The sequence below is a fragment of the Oratosquilla oratoria genome, chromosome 12 (genome assembly GCF_046742065.1).
Source record: "Oratosquilla oratoria isolate Oo_2021 chromosome 12, ASM4674206v1, whole genome shotgun sequence".
Taxonomy (NCBI): domain Eukaryota; kingdom Metazoa; phylum Arthropoda; class Malacostraca; order Stomatopoda; family Squillidae; genus Oratosquilla; species Oratosquilla oratoria.
In genome coordinates this window covers 46,934,980-46,957,201 of record NC_134788.1, presented here as the reverse complement: position 1 = coordinate 46,957,201, position 22,222 = coordinate 46,934,980, and the positions used below count along the sequence as shown (strand labels likewise).

Sequence of the window (22,222 nt, the reverse complement as noted above, 5' to 3'; positions counted from 1 at the left end):
AGGCTATAACAAAGGTGATGCAAACAAGGTCATCATAATAAAACAACAGGGCAGGACTCGTAGTAATGGGTATAAACTGGACAAATTTAGCTTTAAGAAGGAAATAGGCAAGAATTGGTTTACTAATAGGGCGTTCGATGAATGGAATAAACTTAGTGACCATGTAGTAAGCGCTGAAACTATCAGTTGTTTTAAAAAACGATTAGACAACTTTATGGATGGGGACGACAGGTGGTGATGGATACGGAGCTGCCTAGTGTAGGCCTTATGGTCTCTTGCAGTCTCCTTTATTCTTATGTTCTTATGTTCAGTCATATCACTGGGCAAATCGACATTTCTCAGATACATCAGCCACCCCTATAATTTGACTCTAGTACGTTTTCTTTCACAGTAAATGATGAGAGAAGACGGAAATTGGAGCTACGGACAAAGGACAACACTGGCGAAGCCTTGAGTTGCACTTTCATCTAATGTAAGACCTGGATTTCGTGGCTGTGTTTTGCACAAGCTAAACAAGTGTGTCTTTGTTGAATTCGTAAGTGAAATCATATAGTGGTAAAGTAGTTTAGTGAATGTGTTGTGTGTTTACTTTTGGCATTCACTTACCGTTTGGTAGTGTAATTTGGCATTCTGAACAGGGGTAAATGTGCAGGTATTTATCAAGATGTTTACCAGTCTGGCACCTGCAATTACCTATATAGTCGGACAGCTCATATAATTCTGAGTGTTCTTAACCTCAGATATAAGTACTGCAAACTAAAAGTGGTGTCAATAGTTGTTTAAGAAAATTGAGATGAGTGGACACCTTTAACAAGGTTAGGTCTGATCTCACTGGTGCAATTCTTAACTCTAGCTCTTATCATTAAGTATTTTAAAACCTATATATAAGTATTACAAAGTAATAGTAATATTGGTAGCAATTTTTAGAAAATTGAGACTGGCAAATATTTTGGTATATCTTGAAGATAGTCTCAAAGCTGCAAACTTTATCACTGGCTAGCTCTTATCATTGTGAGTATTGTGAGCTCAGATTGATATTAACATTGGTAGTGATTAAAAAAAAAAGTTAGGACTGGCAAGCATCCTATGCTTATCAATGTGTGTATCTTATTTGCTTACGTTGTTATTATATTCTTGTTAGGGGATGGGCCTCCATTCAGTCTTCCTTGGTAGGAAAATAAAAAATTCATAAAGTTCATTCAGAATTCAGTGTGCACTAATGATATTCTTGTGAGTAAATTTATTTTTCCTTGATATTCATTCCACACATCCATGCCATATCAATCAGAAGTCATTGCATTGTAATATGAGCAATTATACCTCCCCTTATGCAGTCTTACATATATAATGGATGTAGGTCATGTGACCTATATGTCCAGATCACTCTCAGCTTGAGTAGGTCAGGCCTCTGATCTGTCCCCTCCGTGTCCTCCCCCAATTGACTTAGACCAGGTGTGTCCACCAGTATAAGACTTTCCTCAAAATTAAATTTAGTCTCCTGGTTGACCCAAAATTGATCAAGTCTCCTTTTGCATTGTATGACAGTAGAAGCCCAATTTAAGGTCTTCTCTTTTTCCACATGAAAGGGGATAGAGAGGGGGTGTCACCAATTAACCCATTAAACTCCGATGACAAGATGTCTTGTCATTTGGTCAAATAAAACAAAAAATTATAAAACACCAAAATGTTTGATCCAACACCAAACATTTTGGTGTTTTATAATTTTTTGTTTTATTTGACCAAATGACAAGACATCTTGTCATCGGAGTTTAATGGGTTAAGTGAGGCAGCTTTGCCATGGATGTACTGTGTCTTCTGCATTGCTTTTGACCCAGAACAGTGGGAAGGATACAAGGATGACCTATCATCCATAATGAGCTAAGATGAGAGGGAGGAAAGAGTGGTAGATTGGAGTGAAATAGCTGGGAGTGGCTGGGAGTCTTTTGACTTAGCTACTTCCTTTATAAGGGAGGAAAAAGCCCTTGGTGTGTATATATATATATATATGTGCGGGTGTGTGTATTTACCTAGTTGTATTTTATGGGAAGAGAGCTATGCTCCTAGTGACCCACCTTTGTATCATTCAACATCCAGTTTGATCTTAAATTCTTGTATAGTTTTTGCACTCACTGTTTCCTCATTCATTTTGTCCGAGATATCTACCACTCTGTGTGGGCAGCTATTCTTTTTTTTTTCAGATTTCAATTATTTTCCATTGTGTCTTGTGTAGACCTTTGGCTAGAATGGTGGATCCCTTCCAGTTTGGTAGGTGTCCCATAGACACAGAGGGACACCTACCAAACTGGGAGGGATTCACTATTCTAGCCAAAGGTCTACACAAGAATCAACAGAAAATAATTGAATCCCTTTACATTGGCAACTACAAAAACACAAACAAGAGAACTGGTGACTTGAAATGGACAAAATCTACCTTGACATTAGCTCTCCAAGAATGGCTTCCTAGACCCCCGACTCTAAGTAGATACCTTTTTCTCACCACTTTTGCCTACCCTTTCCAGCTTTCTTCCTTTTGACAATTCTTCTTACACCGTGCTACCATATTTTATTTCACATGCTATCAAATCATGTATCCTCCATTATTTATACTTTGTTCCTTCACCACTTAATATTTTCATCATTATCATTATTAGTATAATTTTTCATTATATTACCATTATTGTTATTCTCTTCTTTTTATTATTATTGTTATCATTATTAATTTGATATTAATAATTATTATTTGTATCAATATTGTTATTATTGTTATTATTATTACTATTATTATTACTGTTATTATTGTTATTATTATTATTATTATTTTCATTGTTATTATTATTTTTTTTGTTATTTTTATCATTTTCATTGTATTTACCACTACTCTTATCATTATTGCTAGCATTATTATTATTATTACATTTACTTATTATTTGTTTCAATGAATATGTAATGTTCACACTTGTCACCAATTCTGGTAACATGGAGAGGTAGTGATGTCCACCTCATGTATAAAATACCCACAGCTCGTTTGTACACCATTCCGTTGAAAAAGGATACCTGAAAAACTAGTCAAGAATAAACTCGGACTAAGACTCCTGTCTGGGGTATTGGATGCATGTTATTGTGGCAGAGTAGCATGCAGTTGATACTTTAGGGATTATATGAGGCACCCCTACGGACCAGAGCCACACATCGTGTTGTCTGTGATAGAGGAAAATTCTGTACATAGAGAAATGATGACACTTTTATACTACGACTGTCCCTCCGTTATGCTGTCCCACAACCCCTTGTTACTGTCCTGTACCATTTCTCTGAATATTCATTTCCTTTTTTCGCCTACCTACCCTATGGTGGGGGCAAAAGAATACTGCCACCAAGCATTTCCACTTGAGTCGTAAAAGGCAACAAAAAAGGGATGGGGGATGGGATTAGGAGTCCTACTACCTATATCCCCAAAAGGGGATATTCCTAAGAAAGAAAGCAAAGGCATAGGAGGGTCTGGGAGCTTTCCAACCAGTACCCTAAGGTTTGGGTCTTTTAATGTGCGTGGATGTGGTACAGATGAGAGTAAAAGGGAAGAGATAGGCAGTATATTTGTGAGAAGAAAGATGGATGTACTGGCTTTGAGTGAAACTAAAATGAAAGGAAAGGGCAACTGTGAGTTTGGGAGTGTAGCTGGGAGGTACTCAAGAGTGAAGAGGGGACGAGGGAGAGAAGGGGTGGCTATACTAGTAAGTGAAGAGATAAATATGCGGGTAGTGGAGTGGAAGGAGGTGTCATCAAGGTTGATGTGGACGAAGGTGAAGCTGGGAAAGGAGGTTTGGGTTTTTGTAAGTGCGTATGGGCCTGGTAGTGAAAAGAGCGTAGAGGAAAGGGAGGCTTTTTGGGTAGATATAAATGAGTACATAGAGGGATTAGGGAGAAATGTCAATGTAGTTGTATAGGTAGACCTAAATGCTAGGGTAGGAAATGAACCAATTGACGGAGTGATTGGGAAGTATGGAGTTCCAGGTAAAAATCGTAGTGAATTGATGGTGGAGATGTGCCTTGAAAGAGAGTTGATGATAGCAAATACAGTGTTTAAGAAGAAAGTCAAGCATAAGTGCACATGGGAGAGGGTGGTGGATGGAAGGGTGGCAGATAGAGTGTTAATGGAATATATAGTGGTGACCAGGAGTATGGTAGGAAGAGTTAAGGATGTACATGTTCTAAGGGGAGAGAGTGGGGGAATATCAGATCATTTCCTGGTGGAAGGTAAATTGAGAGTGGAGAATAGGTGGAGAAAGAGGAAAAGGGCAGAAGGTAGGGAGGTACTTAAAGTGAACTGCTTAAATGAGGAAAAAAAGGAGAATGAGTATAAGAAGAAGTTGAGAGAAGGGTGGGAGAGAGTAAAGGATAGAGTAGAACTAGGAGTGGAGGAGGAATGGAGAGGGTTCAAGGAGGGAGTCATAAGGTATGCAAAGATGGTGTGTGGAACAAGGAGGGTGGGAGGAAATAGAAGGAAGGGTAGTGAGTGGTGTGATGAGGAAGCAAAGAAAGGTGTAAAAGAGAAGAAGCAGGTATTCATAGAGTGGCTACAAATTAGGACAAGGGAATTGTATGAGAGGTACAAAGTAAAGAGAAAGGAAGTTAACCATAAGATAAAGGAAGCAAAGAGAAGAGCAGATGTGAAATGGGGAAAGAGTATGACAGAAATTTTTTAAAGTAATAAAAAGATGTTTTGGAAGGAAATTAAAAGAGGAAGAGGAGGCGAATCAAGTAGAGAAGAAAAGGTAAAAGGTGCAGATGGAGAGATGATAATGGAAGAGAAGGCAGTGAGAGGAAGGTGGGCAGAGTATTTTAGGGAGTTGCTAAATGTGAAGGAGGATAGGGAGGGAAAGGTAGTTGCAGTGGGAAGAGCTAAGAAAATGAGAGTGATGAGTGAGGAAAATGGAGGAGAAATAGGGAAGGATGAAGTGAAAGCAACCGTTAAGATGATGAGAGCAGGTAAGGCACCTGGGTTGGATGGATGCCATGCAGAATGTCTGAAGAAAGGAGGTACAGTTATGGTGGACTGGCTGGTGAGGTTATTTAATGTTTGTTTAAGAGAGGGTAGAGTGCCGGAGGACTGGAGGAGTGCCTGTATAGTTCTGCTTTTCAAAGGAAAGGGGGACAAGTGTGAGTGTAATAGTTACAGAGAGATCAGCTTGTTGAGTGTAGTTGGAAAGGCTTATGGGAGGGTCTTGATTGAGAGGATTAGGAGAGGAACAGAGGGAGTAATTGGTGAGGAACAGCGTGGTTTTAGGACAGGTAGGGGATGTGTAGATCAGATTTTTGTGGTAAGGCAGATATGTGAGAAAGCTAAAGGAAAAGGTAAGGATGTTTTTTGGGCCTTTATGGATCTGGAAAAGGCTTACGACAGGGTAGACAGGAAGGCACTGTGGAAGGTACTGCAGATATATGGGATAGGGGGAAAGCTGTTAAGAGCAGTCAAGAGTTTTCATGAGAGTAGTAGAGCTCGCGTTAGGATTAGAAATGGAATGAGTGAATGGTTTGAGGTAAAGGTGGGACTTTGTCAGGGATGTGTTATGTCACCCTGGCTGTTCAATCTTTACATGGATGGGGTGTTGTGAGAGGTGAATGCAAGGGTAGTGGGTCAGGGGTTGGAGATGATTAAAGAAAATGGAGAAAAGTGGGAGGTGAGCCAGTTGTTGTTTGCTGATGACACTGCGCTTGTAGCAGGATCAGAGGAGGGATTGAGGAAGTTAGTGACAGAGTTTGAGAAGGTGTGTGAAAGAAGGAAGCTGAAGATTAATGTGGGCAAAAGTAAGGTGATGAGATGTACAAGGGGAGAGAGTGACAGTAGGCTGGAAGTGAGCATTAAGGGTGAGAAACTGGAGGAAGTGGATAGTTTTAGATACTTGGGTGCGAATGTGGCAGGAAAGGGAGGAGTGGGGGTGGAGGTAGAATGTAGATTGAGAGAAGCGAGTAAATGCCTTGGTGGATTAAAAAGTATAATGAGAAATAGACATCTGGGAATGGATGCTAAGAGGAGGTTATATGAAGGAGTGATTGTGCCAACAGTAATGTGCGGGGCAGAAACATGGAACATGAGAGAGGAAGAGAGAAGGAGTTTGAATGTGTTTGAGATGAAATGTCTGAGAAGTATGATAGGGGTTACTAGGCTAGATAGAGTGAGAAATGAGGTGAGGAGGAGAACAGAGGTGGAAAGGGAGTTGGGAGATAGGGTTGATGAAAGAGTATTAGGATGGTTTGGACACATGGAAAGAATGAGTGAAGAAAGATTAGTAAAAGAAGTGTGGAAGGCAGAGGTGGAAGGAGTGAATATGAGGGGGCATCCTAGGATGAGATGGATGGATGGGATGAAAGGGGCTTTACAAAAGAGAGGAATGTCTGTGGAGGAAGGATGGGAGAGGACAGAAGATAGGGGTGAATGGAGAAGGGTTGTGTATAGATGAGGATGTGATGCATGAGTGAGAGTGGGTGGGGGATGGGGGGTGAGGAAGTATGTATGAAAAAAAATTGACGCAGCCCGAAGGGATTTCTCCCCGTCTTCTTTTCTGCATGAGGGGACGGAGAGGGGGGGTCACCGAATTTATGAAGCAGCCTTGCTGTGGATGTGCTGTGTCTTGCAACACTGCTTCTGACCCAGGGCAGTGGACAGGATGCAGGGATGACCCGTCATCCAGGAGGTGCCAATATAGGAGGGAGGGAGGAGGGTAGAGGAGAGTGGAATATATGGGAAATGAAATGGGTGGAAGTGATTTCTATGCCTTTTTCTTTTTGGCTACCCCCCATGTAAGGGGGAAAAAGCCTTTGGTATATGTATGTAAGACTCCTGTGTTTCATACTCCACTTAGTCATATATATATGTGTGTGTGTATTTACCTAGTTGTATTTTGCAGGAGGAGAGCTATGCTCGTAGTGACCCGCAGTTGTATCTTTCCGCATCCTGTTTTTTCTTAAAGTCATTTATAGTTTTAGCACTCACTGTTTCCTCTTTCAGTTTGTTCCTTATATCTATTACTCTGTGTGGAAAGCTGTTCTTTTTCAGATCTCTTCTGTAACTGTCTGTGTGTGTGTGTGCATGTGTGTGAAACAGTGAATGCTAAAACCATACACAGGTTCAAAATTAAACTGGAAGTGGAGAGATACAAAAACTGGTCACAACGAGCATCCAGTCCTGTAAAATGCAACTAGGTAAATACTGTATACAGATAATAGAATGGAGATATATTGTAAAAAGTCTACTTACATAACACATAATGGACTCGGAAAGATATGTAACTTGATTAATGCTGTTGAAGGTTAATTATTTGTGCTGTACAATGAATCAGGTGATGATGTAATGTACTACACAGCAAAGCAAAGCAATTACAGCTCTTTTGAATGCACCTATTCAGCAGGTGCTTCTTCAGGAAACCTATCTTTGCTGAGAAGCTTATTTACATCATGATAGGCAATAGTTGTTCCTTAGACTGTCAAACCAAGCAGTCCCATCTCCCTGAGGAACACTACAGCTGGAACAGGGTTTTCCCACAAATCCTTTATAGAGTGTATTTTGTGTTGTTGGTGTTCATGATTGTGTACAGTGTAGTCTTTCATAATGTGTTGTCTAGTATGGGGTGAAGTGTTGCATCCTGGATGATTATTTGCAATGCTGTCGTCCAACCTCTTGTGTTAAATTAAAAGGGTTGGATGGTAGCATTGCTACAGTCTGGCATGGTGGACTATGTCCTTTTGTAGGGAGAAAGGATTTTGAGGGATGGACATCAGAGGATCTAAGAACAAATTCTGGTAACACATTGCTGCATACCAGATTTTGTTGTTGAAAATGTGTCTGTATTGATTCACTATCCTTAGCATGGGTTCTTGATTGGAAATCTGTGTGAGCATGGGCTTGTGTTTTGGGAGTCTGTGATGTTACTGAGGGTTTTGCTAATGATGTAGAAGAGGGTTTTGTTGAAGATGCAATGGGATGCATTGCTAAAGACGAGGTGGAGGGATCTGTTGATGATACATTGTAACTTTACAAAATAGATAACTTGCTCTGGACTGAACAGCGGAAGCAGGATTCTCATAGGAGTGGAGGACAGGGATGGAGTGGAAGGAGAAGGCATATGTCTTTGCTCCGCCATCCATCTGTCTAAAATGAAGTACTTGCTTGGCACTACCAAGACTAACCAGTTGAAGAATGTCTTGTTCAAGACAGTACTCTTTGCATTGTTGAGAATGTATTAAGTGAGCTTCTCTGCTATGGAAACAATGAAGTTCTGATTCACAATCAATAGTAGGAAGTGAATCAAGGACAGAGCAATGACCACATCGAGGACCATTTGTACAGTTCTTTCTTCCATGGTGAAACTCATAACACTGGTAACACTGTAAAAGACAATTGATGAAAGCTTTTATTGGGAGAGAAAGAGGACCAATATTTACTCACTCAGGGAGATATGGACCATGAAATGTGAGCATGCTACTATTTTCTCTTGTTTTTGTCACTCTGTAAGCATTGTCAGGGCACAATTGATATTTCTGAGAATTTATGTAGGTCTTGATTGTGGAAATGTGCTTTGTAGTAATTGAATGTTCGGTGTTGTTTGATGGATTTGAAAATTCCATCTGAAGGACAAGGTAGATGGAGGAGCATCATGGCCGGTGTTAAGTCCTTACCTCAGATCATCTTTACCATATTTATTTAGGTTATTTGTAGGGAACACTCCAGTCTCTCTAGATACTTAGTAGCATGGATAAAGTTACCTCTGTTATCCTTATAGTATGTCACAAACCAGTAAGATGTAGGGGTATGTTCTTTGGTAGCATGTTCTTCAGCATCATTGAAGAGGTTGGGACAGGAATCATTCTTGCTGTCAACTACATTATTTGATCAAATGATCTCGGCAAATATGCTGTCATCTTCAAGGTGGGAAATGCTCAAATGGGACCAAAACTCATAAAATATCCAACTTTACATTGATTAATGTTAATAGGCAGGGACACATTCTAAACTGAGATAATACTAATATCAAATAAAAGTTCCACAAAGAGGACATTCCTAAAAAAAGTAAAGGCATAAGAGGGTCTGATAGTTTTCTGACCAGTAACCTAAGGTTTGGGTCTTTTAATGTGCATGGATGTGGTACAGATGAGAGTAAAAGGGAAGAGATAGGTAGTATGTTTGTGAGAAGAAAGATGGATGTGTTGGTATTGAGTGAAACTGGGAAGGGACATGTGGGTTTTTGTAAGTGCATATGGGCCTGGTAGTGAGAAGAGTGTAGAGGAGAGGGAGGCTTTTTGGATTGATTTAAATGAGTGCATAGAGGGTTTAGGGAGAAATGTCAATGTAGTGGTATTGGCAGACCTTAATGCTAGGGTAGGAAATGAACCAACAGATGGAGTGGTTGGAAAGTGTGGAGTTCCAGGAAAAATTGTAGTGCAGAATTGATGGTGGAGATGTGTCTTGAAAGAGAGTTGATAATACCAAAAACAGTGAGGAAGAAAGTCAAGCATGACAGCACATGGGAGAGGGTGGTAGATAGAGCATTAATGGTCTACTGTATACTGTATAGCGGTAACCAGGAGAATAGTAGGAATAGTTAAGGATGTACATGTTCTAAGGGGAGAGAGTGGGGGAATATCAGATAATTTTTTGGTGGAAGGTAAGTTGAGAGTGGAGGATAGATGGAGAAAGAGGAAAAGGACAGAAGGTAGGGAGGTGCGTAAAGTGAAGTGCTTAAATGAGAAAGAAAAGGAGGAGTACAAGAAGAAGCTGAGAGAGGAGTGGGAAGGAGTGAAGGATAGAGTAGAATTAGGAGTGGAGAAGGAATGGGGATAATTCAAGGAGGGATGCACAAAATGTGCAAAGATGGTGTGTGGAACAAGGAGGACATGAGGAAATAGAAGGAAAAGTAGTGAGTGGTGGGATGAGGAAGCAAAGAAGGTTGTAGAAGAGAAGAAGCAAGCATTCACAGATTGGTTACAAAATAGGATGAGAGAATCATATGAGAGGTACAAAGAAAAGAGAAGACAAGTAAAGCATAAAAGAGGCAAAGAGGAGAGCAGATATGAAATGGGGTAAGAGTATGACAGAAAGTTTTGAAATTAAAAGATGTTTTGGAAAGAAATTAAGAGAGGAAGAGGAGGCAAATCAAGTAGAGAAGAAAAGGTAAAAGGTGCAGATGGAGAGATGATAATGGAAGAGACGGCAGTGAGAGGAAGATGGGCAGAGTATTTTAGGGAGTTGCTAAATGTGAAGGAGGATAGGGAGGGAAAGGTAATTGCAGTGGAAAATGCTAAGAAAATGACAGTAACTGAGGGAAATTGAAGAGAATTAAGGAAAAGATGAGGTGAAGGCAGTTGTTAAGATGATGAGAGCAGGGAAAAGACCTGGGTTAGATGGGTGTCATGTAGAATGTCAAAAAACAAACAAACAAAAAAAGGTACGGTGATGGTGCAGTGGCTGGTGAGGTTATTCAATGTTAACTTAAGAGAGGGTAGAGTGCCAGAGGACTGGAGGAGTGCCTGTATAGTTCCACTCTACAAGGGAAAAGGGGACAAGTGTGAGTTTAGTAGTTTCAGAGGGATCAGTTTGTTAAGTGTAGTTGAAGGCTTATGGGAGAATCTTGATTGAGCGGATTAAGAAAGGAACAGAGATAGTAATTGGTGAGGAATAGTGTTGATTTAGGACAGGTAGGAGTTGTGTGGATCAGATTTTTGTGGTAAGACAGATATGTGAGGAAGTTATAGGAAAAGGTAAAGATGCTTTTTGGGCCTTTATGGATTTGGAAAAGGCTTATGACAGGGTAGACAGGAAGGCACTGTGGGAGGTATTGCAGATATATGGGATAAGAGCAGTCAAGAGTTTTTATGAGAGTAGTAGAGCTTGTGTTAAATTCAGAAATGGAGTGAGTAGTTTGAGGTAAAGGTGGGACTTCACCAGGGATGTGTTATGTCACCTTGGTTGTTCAATTTATATATGAATGGGGTGGTGTGAGAGGTAGATGCAAGGATAATGGGTCGGGGATTAGAGATGGTTAAAGAAAATGGAGAAAAGTGGGAGATAAGCCAGTTGTTGTTCGAAGATGAATGTGGGTAAAAGTAAGGTGATGAGATATACAAGAGGAGAAAGTGGCAACAGACTGGAACTGAGTATTAAGGGAGAGAGACTGGAGGAAGTGAATAGTTTTAGATACTTGGGTGCAAATGTGGCAGGAAAGGAAGGAGTGGTGGACATAGAATGTAGATTGAGAGCAGTTAAATACCTAGGGGGATTAAAAAGCGTACTGAGAAATAGGCATTTGGGAATGAATGCTACAAGAAGATTGTATGAAAGAGTGATTGTGCCAACAGCACTTTATGGGGCAGAAACATGAAACATAGGAGAGGAGGAGATTGAATGTGTTTGAGATGAGGTGCCTGAGAAGTATGATAGGGGTTACTAGGCAGGATAGAGTGAGAAATGAGGAGGTGAGGAGGAGAACGGGGATGGAAAGGGATTTGGGAGATAGGGTTGATGAAAGAGTATTGGGATGGTTTGGACACAAGGAGAGAATGAGTGAAGAAAGATTATTAAAACACCTGTGGAAGGCAGAGGTAGGAGTTGACATGTGGGGATGACCAAGGATGAGATGGATGGATGGGGTAAAAGGGGCATTGGGAAAGAGGGGAATGTCTGTTGAGGAAGGACAGGAGAAGACAGAAGATTTGGGTGAATGGAGAATGGTTGTGTATGGATGATGCTGTAATACATGAAAGGGAGTGGGTGGGGGATGGGGGGTGAGGGAGTGTGTGTGAAAAATAAATTTATATATCCTGAAGGGATTTCTAAGCCATCTTTTCCATTTCTAAATGAGGGGATGAAGAGGGGGGATCACCATTTTAATGAGGAAGTGCTATGTCTTGCGACACTGCTTCTGACCCAGGGCAGTGGGCGAGATGCAGGGGTTACTGAGGAGCCAAGATAAGAGGGGAGGAGGGTGGTGGATGGGAGTGGAGTATGTGGGGATGGAATGGGTGGGAGTGGATTCTATGTCTTTGTTTTTTTGGCTACCTTCCTTGTAAAGGGGAAAAAGCCTTTGGTATATGTATATATATATTATCACACAAGTGTCACAACTGGTAAGGGAGTCACAGGCTTCCTGGAAGATGACTGAGATTGTGTATGTAATGCCTGTGTTTAAAGGACCTGTAGGTTGAATATGTGAAAGCACTAATTCTGATATACATTGTCCTCTTGCTATTTCCACATTTACTGGGATTGAACCTTTAATACCAGTTCCTTCCTGATTACATCATGATTGTTGAGATTGTTTTAGTAGGTATATCCAATATATATATTTTTTATTAGACAAACAGGTATTTTACTTAATGTGACAAGAAAAAATATGGAAATTTCCTCTACAATTTCATTTATTATGTTATTTAGAAATAATAACACAGGTACACCACCTACCAGTTTATCTGAAAGGATGTGACAACTTGCATCACTTATTTGGGTCAGATGAGATGAACTGAATAAGCCCTCCTAGGGTTTGTCATATTTAGACTCTGGTCTTGTGAGCCCAAACATGGAATGTTGTGGAATTATGTTAAAATATGACTGCTTTGGCCATCTGGGCTGTTTCCCACTTCCAAATCTCATGACATGATGAAAAAGCCAGAGCAAAATTTTAGTCATTCCAGTTGTGGTGGGGTGAGTATGCATGTAGCTATTGGATGGTTTTCAGCATATTTCTAATGTAAAGGTAGAATGCAATATATAATAGCACTATATCTGTTAGTATTTATATTTCATGTTACATTATGGCAAGTACAAGGGGTCTGTTTAGGTACAAAGGGACTTGAATATTAAATGGTTTGTGTACACAACACTCACAATCCTATTACAGTATATTACACAATTTCAAAGAGTTAGATGACAATCTTATGATTACATATTTTCCAGGAGGAGGGTAACTATCACCATTCCTTTGGAAGAGCTATCCATAGAATCCATAGGTGTCATGTAATGAAGAGGATCTGGTGTGACATCTATAGCACAGCTATATCATGATTTGTTTTAGATATCACATGATGACCCACAGAAGAGAGAAGTATTTCCAGTGTAACCTGTGTGATTCTGCTTTCTCACAAAAGAGTGATCTTACAAAGCATATGAGGACCCACACAGGAGAGAAGCCTTTCCAATGCGACCTGTGTGATTCTGCTTTCTCAAGAAAGGGTCATCTTACAAAGCATATGAGGACCCACACAGGAGAGAAGCCTTTCCAGTGTGACCTGTGTGATTCTGCTTTCTCACAAAAGGGTAATCTCACAAGTCATATGAGGACCCACACAGGAGAGAAGCCTTTCCAGTGTGATCTGTGTGATTCTGCTTTCTCAGTAAAAGGTCATCTCACAAGTCATATGAGGACCCACACAGGAGAGAAGCCTTTCCAGTGTGACCTGTGCAATTCTGCTTTCTCAGTAAAAGGTCATCTCACAATTCATATGAGGACCCACACAGGAGAGAAGCCTTTCCAGTGTGATCTGTGCGATTCTGCTTTCTCACTAAAGGATTCTCTTACAAGTCATATGAGGACTCACACAGGAGAGAAGCCTTTCCAGTGTGACCTGTGTGATTCTGCTTTCTCAATAAAGGGTCATCTCACAAGTCATATGAGGACCCACACAGGAGAGAAGCCTTTCCAGTGTGACCTGTGTGATTCTGCTTTCTCAATAAAGGGTTCTCTTACAAGTCATATGAGGACTCACACAGGAGAGAAGCCTTTCCAGTGTGACCTGTGTGATTCTGCTTTCTCAAGAAAGGGTCATCTCACAAGTCATATGAGGACCCACACAGGAGAGAAGCCTTTCCAATGTGACCTGTGTGATTCTCCTTTCTCACTAAAGATTACTCTCATAAGGCATATGAGGACCCACACAGGAGAGAAGCCTTTCCAATGTGACCTGTGTGATTCTGCTTTCTCAAGAAAGGGTCATCTCACAATTCATATGAGGACCCACACAGGAGAGAAGCCTTTCCAGTGTGATCTGTGTGATTCTGCTTTCTCACTAAAGAGTAATCTTACAAAGCATATGAGGACCCACACAGGAGAGAAGCCTTTCCAATGTGACCTGTGTGATTCTGCTTTCTCAATAAAGGGTCATCTCACAATTCATATGAGGACCCACACAGGAGAGAAGCCTTTCCAGTGTGACCTGTGTGATTCTGCTTTCTCACAAAAGAGTCATCTCACAAGTCATATGAGGACTCATACAGGAGAGAAACCTTTCCAATGCGACCTGTGCGATTCTGCTTTCTCCCAAAAGCATTCTTTTACAACACATATGAGGACCCACACAGGAGAAAAGCCTTTCCAGTGTGACCTGTGTAAATCTGCTTTTTCACAAAAGGGTAATCTCACAAACCATATGAGGACCCACACAGGAGAGAAGCCTTTCCAGTGCGACTTGTGCAATTCTGCTTTTTCAAGAAAAGGTGATCTGACAAAGCATATGAAGACCCACACAGGAGAGACGCCTTTCCAATGTGACCTGTGCAATGCAGCTTTCTCAAAAAAGGATTCTCTCACAGAGCATATGAAGAGCCACACAGGAGAGGTCTTCTAGTGTGACCTGTGTAACTTTGCTTTTTCACAAAAGGGTTATCCCACACAGCAGATGAAGACTCCCACAGGAGAAAGAGAAGCCTTTCCACTGTGACCTCTTTGATTCTGGTTTTTTACATAAGACTTCTCTCACAAGGTATATGAGGATAGACATTGGAGAGAAGCCATTCCTGTATGATTTGTATGATGAAAAGATCACACTCTTCCGACGGCTTGGATTAAACAAGCAGAAAGGCATACACAAGTGATGCCTACACACTTAGAGTCCAGCATGGCGTTCCCCTTGTTTTACCTGTATAGAGGTATTAGGGAGAAATGTCAATATAGTTGTATTGGGAGACCTAATGCTAGGGTAGAAAATGAACCATTAGATGGAGTGATTGGGAGATATGAAGTTCCAGGAAAAAATCGTAGTGGAGAGTTGATGGTGGAGATGTGTCTAGGGAGTTGATAGCAAATATAGTGTTTAGGAAGAAAGTCAAGCATACAGTAAGTCCACATGGGAGAGGGTGGTGGATGGAAGTGTGGCAGATAGAGCATTAATGGACTTTATAGTGATAACCAAGAGTATAGTAGGATGTACATGTTCAAAGGGGAGAGAGTGGGGAAATATCAGATCACTTTTTGGTGGAAGGTAAGTTGAGAGTGGAGAATAGGTGGAGAAAGAGGAAAAGGGCAGAAGATTGGGAGGTACTTTGAGTGAACTGCTTAAATTAGAAAGAAAAGGAGAAGGAGTACAAGAAGAAGCTGAGAGAGGAGTGGGAGGGAGTGAAGGATAGAGTAAAACCAGAAGTGGAGGAGGAATGGGGATGGTTCAAGGAGGGAGTCATAAGGTGTGCAAAGGTGGTGCGTGGAACAAGGAGGATGGGAGAAAATAGAAGGAAAAGTAGTGAGTGGTGGGATGAGGAAGGAAAGAAGGGTGTAGAAGAGAAGAAGCAGGCTTTCACAGATTGGTTACAAAATAGGATGAGAGAATCATATGAGAGGTACAAAGAAAAGAGAAGACAAGTAAAGCATAAAAGAGGAGAGCAGATATGAAATGGGGTAGTATGACAGAAAATTTTGAAAGTAATGAAAAATGTTTTGGAAAGAAATTAAAAGAGGAATAGGAGACGAATCAAGTAGAGAAGAAAAGGTGATACAGATGGAGAGATGATAATGGAAGAGAAGGCAGTGAGGGAAAGGTGGTTAGAGTATTTTAGGGAGTTGCTACATTTGAAGGAGGATAGGGAGGGAAAGGCAGTTGCAGTGGGAAGCACTAAGAAAATGACCATGATGAGTGAGGAAAATGGAGGAGAAATAAGGAAAGATGAAGTGAAGGCAGCTGTTAAGATGATGAGAGCTGGTAAGGCACCTGGGTTGGATGGATACCATACAAAATGTCTGAAAAAAGGAGGTCCGGTGATGGTGGACTGGCTGGTGAGGTTTTTTAGTGGTTGTTTAAGAGAGGGTAGAGTGCCAGAGGACTGGAGGAGTGCCTGTATAGCTCCACTCTACAAGGGAAAGGGGGACAAGTGTGAGTGTAGTAGTTTCAGAGGGATCAGCTTGTTAAGTGTAGCTGGAAAGGCTTATGAGAGGGTCTTGATTGAGCAGATTAGGAGAGGAACAGAGGGAGTAATTGGTTAGGAACAGTGTGGTTTTAGGACAGGTAGGGGTTGTGTAGATCAGATTTTTGTGTTAAGACAGATATGTAAGAAAGCTGTAGGAAAAGGTAAGGATGTATTTTGGGCTTTTATGGATTTGGAAAAGGCTTATGACATGGTAGACAGTAAGGCACTGTGGGAGGTTTTGCAGATATACAGGATAGGAGGAAAGCTGTTAAGAGCAGTCAAGAGTTTTTATGAGAGTAGTACAGCTTGTGTTAGGATTAGAAATGGAGAGAGTGAGTGGTTTGAGGTAAAGGTGGGATTTTATCAAGGATGTGTTATGTCATCCTGACTGTTCAATTTATACATGGATGGGGTGGTGCAAGTGGTGAATGCAAGGGTAGTGGGTCAGGGATTGGAGATGGTTAAAGAAAATGGAGAAAAGGGGGAGATAAGCCAGTTGTTGTTTGCTGATGACACTGCACTTGTGGCAGGATCAGAGGAGGGATTGAGGAAGTTAGTGATAGTTTTGGAAGATGTGCAAAAGAAGGAAGTTGAAGATAAATGTGGGTAAAAGTAAGGTGATGAGATATACAAGGGGAGAAAGTGGCAGCAGACTGGAAGTGAGTATTAAGGGAAAGAAACTGGAGGAAGTGGATAGTTTTAGATACTTGGATGCGAATGTGGCAGGAAAGGGAGGAGTGGGGGTGGAGGTAGAATGTAGATTACCGGTGAGAGAAGCGAGTAAATACCTTGGTGGTTTAAGATGTGTAATGAGAAATAGACATTTGGGAATGGATGCTATGAGGAGATTGTATGAAGGATTGATTGTGCCAACAGCACAATACAGGGCAGAAACATGGAACATAAGAGAGGAGTTTGAATGTGTTTGAGATGAAATGACTGAGAAGTATGATAAGGGTTACTAGGCTAGATAGAGTGAAAAATGAGGTGAGGAGAACAGGCGTGGAAAGGGATTTGGGAGATAGGGTTGATGAAAGAGTATTGGGATGGTTTGGACACATGGAGAGAATGAGTGATGAAAGATTATTAAAACAGGTGTGGAAGGCAGAGGTGGAAGGAGTGAACATGAGGAGATGACCTAGGATGAGATGGATGGAAGGGGTAAAAGGGGCATTGGGAAAGAAGGTAATGTCTGTTGAGGAAGGACAGGAGAGGACAGAAGGTAGGGGTGAATGGAGAATGGTTGTGTATGGATGATGCTGTGATGCATGAGGGGAAGTGGGTGGGGAATGGGGGGTGAGGGAGTATGTATGAGAAAAAAAATGGACTCAGCCTGAAGGGATTTCTCCCCGTCTTCTCCTTTTCTACATGAAGAGACGGAGAGGGAGGGTCGAATGAAGCAGCCTTGCTGTGGATGTGCTGTGTCTTGTGACACTGCCTCTAACCCAGGGCAGTGGACCCATCACCCAGGAGGCTACCTTCCGTGTAAGGGGGAAAAAGCCTTTGGTATATGTATGTACTATTTGTTTTTGGTATATGGAAAAATTCACTTTGTTGGACAATTAAACCTGGACCTTCGTTTCAGGATGATGTCAGACTTCTCTTGTTTTTCATACTTGGAACAGACTGGTTCAGGAACTTTTATAGTGGACTGAAGTTTGGCATCTCTTGCAAGTTTGTATGATGGATATACAGAATATAACCTCAGTAATTCACCAAGTAGAATTTGTATGTATTCTGTAAATAAAAAATTGAGGTTTATATTTTGTGCATTTTATTTAGTTTGTCATATCAGGACAATACCAAATTTTTAGGTAAGTATTTTGAAGTTATCACATTGCTCCAGTAGGAAGTCCTATACAGTTTCACAGTTTGGATGCAATATGTAGTACAGTAATGCTTTATACACTCACCATATTTTAGATCAACCTTCACCACTCCAACATCTGTTTTGACTTTGGGATAAGATAGCCCATTGCACCTCTCTAATTTTTTTTTTTCTTCTTCTTTTTACATGAAATTTCATTGAAAAGAAGTGCAGCAAATAGTAGTCTGAAAATGGAAAATTAATAATGATAATTTTCAATCACCATGTATACATTTTACCATTCTCAATATGGATTCAGCCCCCTTGTGCCTGAATTACCATACTGAAATTACATTGAGATGTTTGAAGTTAAATATGTACTTGTCTTCCTTTCATTACTTCTGTGGTAATTGTTACCTATTTGAATAGGCATCTTCCTTATTATTGGGAATCTTTATTAGTGCCTACCATTTCGTTTTGGGAACTTTCCCTCAAGGTGGTGTTGTCTACATCTTTCGAATCAGGAGCATTTCCTGAAGCTTTGAACCGCGCCTATTGTAACTTTAAATAAGATACGATTTAACTCCCTCTTTTATTGCTTGTTAAATCTCTTTTTATATAATAAATATTAGTTTAATAAATCGGGGATTGAACTTTTGAGAATTTACTTAAAAAGTCAATATTAACCCATGGCCTTTTCGAGCTTTACGAACTCAGAAGAGACGTGCCAAATACACTGTCCGCACTAACTGTCGCCACAGACTACCCAGAGCTCTAGTACCTAACAGACCTCAAGGCAAGGGACCTACGTCTTCGAAAATTCAACCACTCAAAGGTCTTAATCTTATTTCAAATACCACTGTTTGAGAACCCAACCAGGTTGAAAACTGTGACTGGTAACTTCTCGAATGTTAATCAATGAATTTGTTAAACCATAATTTTTATACTTCATAAAAAAAAAAAAAAAAAAGTGCTGGGACTTGGGAACAAAGAAGCACACAACTTTGTGACAAGATTCCAGCACTGATGTTTGTTTCGTTGAATTACTGTTGCAACTTGCGCTGACACAGTAAACGATTTTCGAACTAAATACTTTATAAAACCTTGCTAACACATGAAATATGACAGATCACTGATCAAATTGGCAGCATGGCACGGCATTTCATAATGCATGCACATGGCAAGCATCAGGATGTAAATGGCAAGCTTGACATCACAGTCTTACGAGAAAAACCGAAAGTTGGCAAAGGAAAAGTTCACATGCTACTGATATTTTGATAGGCCTTTTTTTTTATTATTACATTGCATTGGATTTATTTTTGCATTATTTGATCAAAAAGTGACTAAGCCATACATCTAGCAAAAATTCACCAACTCTATGAGAACCTACTCAGTAGACCTTTAAAACCGTTCACTTGTCTGGTTGCTGTTTGAATTTAGTTGTAGCCAGTTGGGTTTGACTCTTAGTAAAGTTTGGCCAGTTACTTCTAGTTGCACCCCAGTTTGTAGTTGTCCCATTATTTCTTCCTAACCCCTTCTTTTATTTCTCCCTATTCAACAGCTTGGGTTTGTCCTCATTATTGTTTAATGTTGATATCAGGTTAGTTAAGAATTTTACCTAGTAGCTCCCCATAAGAGCTGGAGAGAGGGTTTGCTGGAGAGAGGGTAGAGTGCTGAAGGACTGGAGGAGTGCCTGTACTATTCCACTTTACAAGGGAAAAGGGGACAAGTGTGAATGTAGTAGTTTCAGAGGGATTAGCTTGTTAAGTGTAGTTGGGAAGGATTATGGGAGGATCTTGATTGAGAGGATTAGGGGAGGAACAGAGGGAGTAATTGGTGAGGAACAGCATGGATTTAGGACGGGTAGAGGTTGTGTAGTTCAGATTTTTGTGTTAAGACAGATATGTGAGGAAGCTATAGGAAAGGGGAAGGATGTTTTTTGGGCTTTTATGGATCTGGAAAAGGCTTACGACGGGGTAGACAGAAAGGCACTGTGGGAGGTATTGCGGATATACAGGATAGGAGGAAAGCTTCTAGGGGCTGTCAAGAGTTTTTATGAGAGTAGAAGAGCTTGTGTCAGGATTAGAAATGGAGAGAGTGGTGGTTCGAGGTAATGGTGGGACTTCGTCAGGGATGTGTTATGTCGCCCTGGCTGTTCAACTTGTACATAGATGGGGTGGTGCGAGAGGTAAATGCAGGGGTGGTGGGTCAGGGATTGGAGATGGTTAAAGAAAATGGAGAAAAGTGGGAGGTGAGCCAGCTGTTGTTTGCGGATGACACTGCGCTTGTGGCAGGATCGGAGGAGGGATTGAGGAAGTTGATGATAGAGTTTGGGAGAGTGTGTGATAGAAGAAAGCTGAAGATAAATGTGGGTAAAAGTAAGGTGATGAGATGTTCAAAGGGTGAAAGTGGCAGCAGACTGCTGGAAGTGAGCATTAAGGGAGAGCGGCTGGAGGAAGTGGATAGTTTTAGATACTTGGGTGCAAATGTGGCAGGAAAAGGTGGAGTGGAGGTGGAGGTAGAATGTAGATTGAGAGAAGCGAGTAAATGCCTTGGTGGATTAAAAAGTGTAATGAGAAATAGACATTTGGGAATGGATGCTAAGAGGAGACTATATGAAGGAGTGATTGTGCCAACAGCACTGTATGGGGCAGAAACATGGAACATAAGAGAGGAAGAGAGAAGGAGTTTGAATGTGTTTGAGATGAGGTGTCTGAGAAGTATGATGGGGGTTACTAGGCTAGAGAGAGTGAGAAATGAGGAAGTGAGGAGGAGAACAGGGGTGGAAAGGGAGTTGGGAGATAGGGTTGATGAAAGAGTATTAGGATGGTTTGGACACATGGAAAGAATGAGTGAAGAAAGACTAGTAAAAGAGGTATGGAAGGCAGATGTGGAGGGAGTGAACATGAGGGGACGTCCTAGGATGAGATGGATGGATGGGGTGATGGGGGCTTTGGGGAAGAGGGGTATGTCTGTTGAGGAAGGATGGAGAGGACAGAAGACAGGGGTGAATGGAGAATGGTTGTATATGGATGATGTTGTGATGTATGAGGTGGAATGGGTGGGGGGATGAGGGGTGAGGTATGTGTGAGCAAAATTTGATGCAGTCCAAAGGGATTTCTCCCCGTCTTCTCCTTTTATGCATGGGGGGGGTCGCCAATTTAATGAAGCGGCCTTGCTGTGGATGTGCTGTGACTTGCGACACTGCCTCTGACCCAGGGCAGTGGACAAGGTGCAGTGGTGAGTAGTCTTGTGTGATCGACTCTGTAGGAGTGACTGTCATGTGGCAAGTAGTTGCCACTACCTCTAGCGGTGAGTAAAGTCACCTCTTGTGGCTGCAGCTTTAGTGTTGTGCCTTTAGCCACAAATAGTGGCATGTTTGAAATTAAGACATTACACCTTGCATGATTTTTTAACATACCTGAACATGTTATGTTAGATAGTACTACTTATGGTGAAGGAAGAGTTGGTCAGTTCAAATCTTGCCAGCAGTATAAGGGTGTACAGACATATTCCCTGATTTATGAAGGGACCTTCTAGCCTCCTGAGGTATAGGAAGCTAGTGAATAGTTTTGTTTTAAAATACTTTTAACCACAGGTTGATATAATTCATCAATTAATCTGTCTGCAGTCCTGATCTCTACAGGAGACCCACAGCACTAAGGTAACCACTACTGGACCAGCCCACAAATTGCTCAAGGAAGACCTATGAAGTTTGCATGTGTCTTACTTTTCTTGCACTTGTTTAGCTTTGCACGACTCCTATGCTCTTTCATAATAAACCAATTTTGCATTTGATAGACCTGGGGTGGTGTTGAGCACGGTAAGTTAGTATTCAGTATTCCACTTGTGTAACAGAATTGTGTAAGGCTATTTTAATAAAATCCGAAGAGTTTCTATGCTTCTAGATGAACCTGAAACTGTGTTATGAATGATAGTAAAATCACAGACAATTAAATTCTTGCTACAGCTGTAGTAAACATGATCTATTTCCTCCCCTTTCCTGTTTTACATGAAAATGTTTCAAGACCAGTGGCAAGTACCTGCAATTGATGATCCATGAAGATGTTGGTAACCATTCCAGACTGAAACTTAAATCTATTTTTTATACCTTTCCATTCCTGGAGCTTACAACTGGCACCCTTTTACACCTTCCACTTGTCCAGACACTGCAACAGTTTTCAGTCATAGACATAGGCACAACTCAGAGATTGAAGTCTGATTACAGATTCACCAGCATGTCAAGTCAGATTGGATTA

General features: G+C 41.0%; 1 protein-coding gene across 2 annotated transcripts; it reads left to right on the top strand.

Annotated features, from left to right (window-relative positions):
• The first annotated feature begins 393 nt into the window (after window positions 1-393).
• LOC143031656 (uncharacterized) lies at window positions 394-14,610 on the top strand. Of its 2 annotated transcripts, none has more exons than XM_076195771.1 (2): window positions 394-472; window positions 12,941-14,610. In XM_076195771.1, the coding sequence occupies exon 2, from the start codon at window positions 13,045-13,047 to the stop codon at window positions 14,605-14,607; it is 1,563 nt and encodes a 520-aa protein (XP_076051886.1). In that variant the 5' UTR covers window positions 394-472; window positions 12,941-13,044; the 3' UTR covers window positions 14,608-14,610. The 2 variants fall into 2 exon arrangements, with proteins under 2 accessions (XP_076051886.1, XP_076051885.1); XM_076195770.1 differs by having other exon boundaries at window positions 450-535.
• The last annotated feature ends 7,612 nt before the right edge of the window (window positions 14,611-22,222 follow it).

Coding starts and splice junctions, on each gene's coding strand:
- LOC143031656 (XM_076195771.1), top strand. CDS start 13,045: ATGATTTGTTTTAGATATCACATGATGACCCACAGAAGAGAGAAGTAT.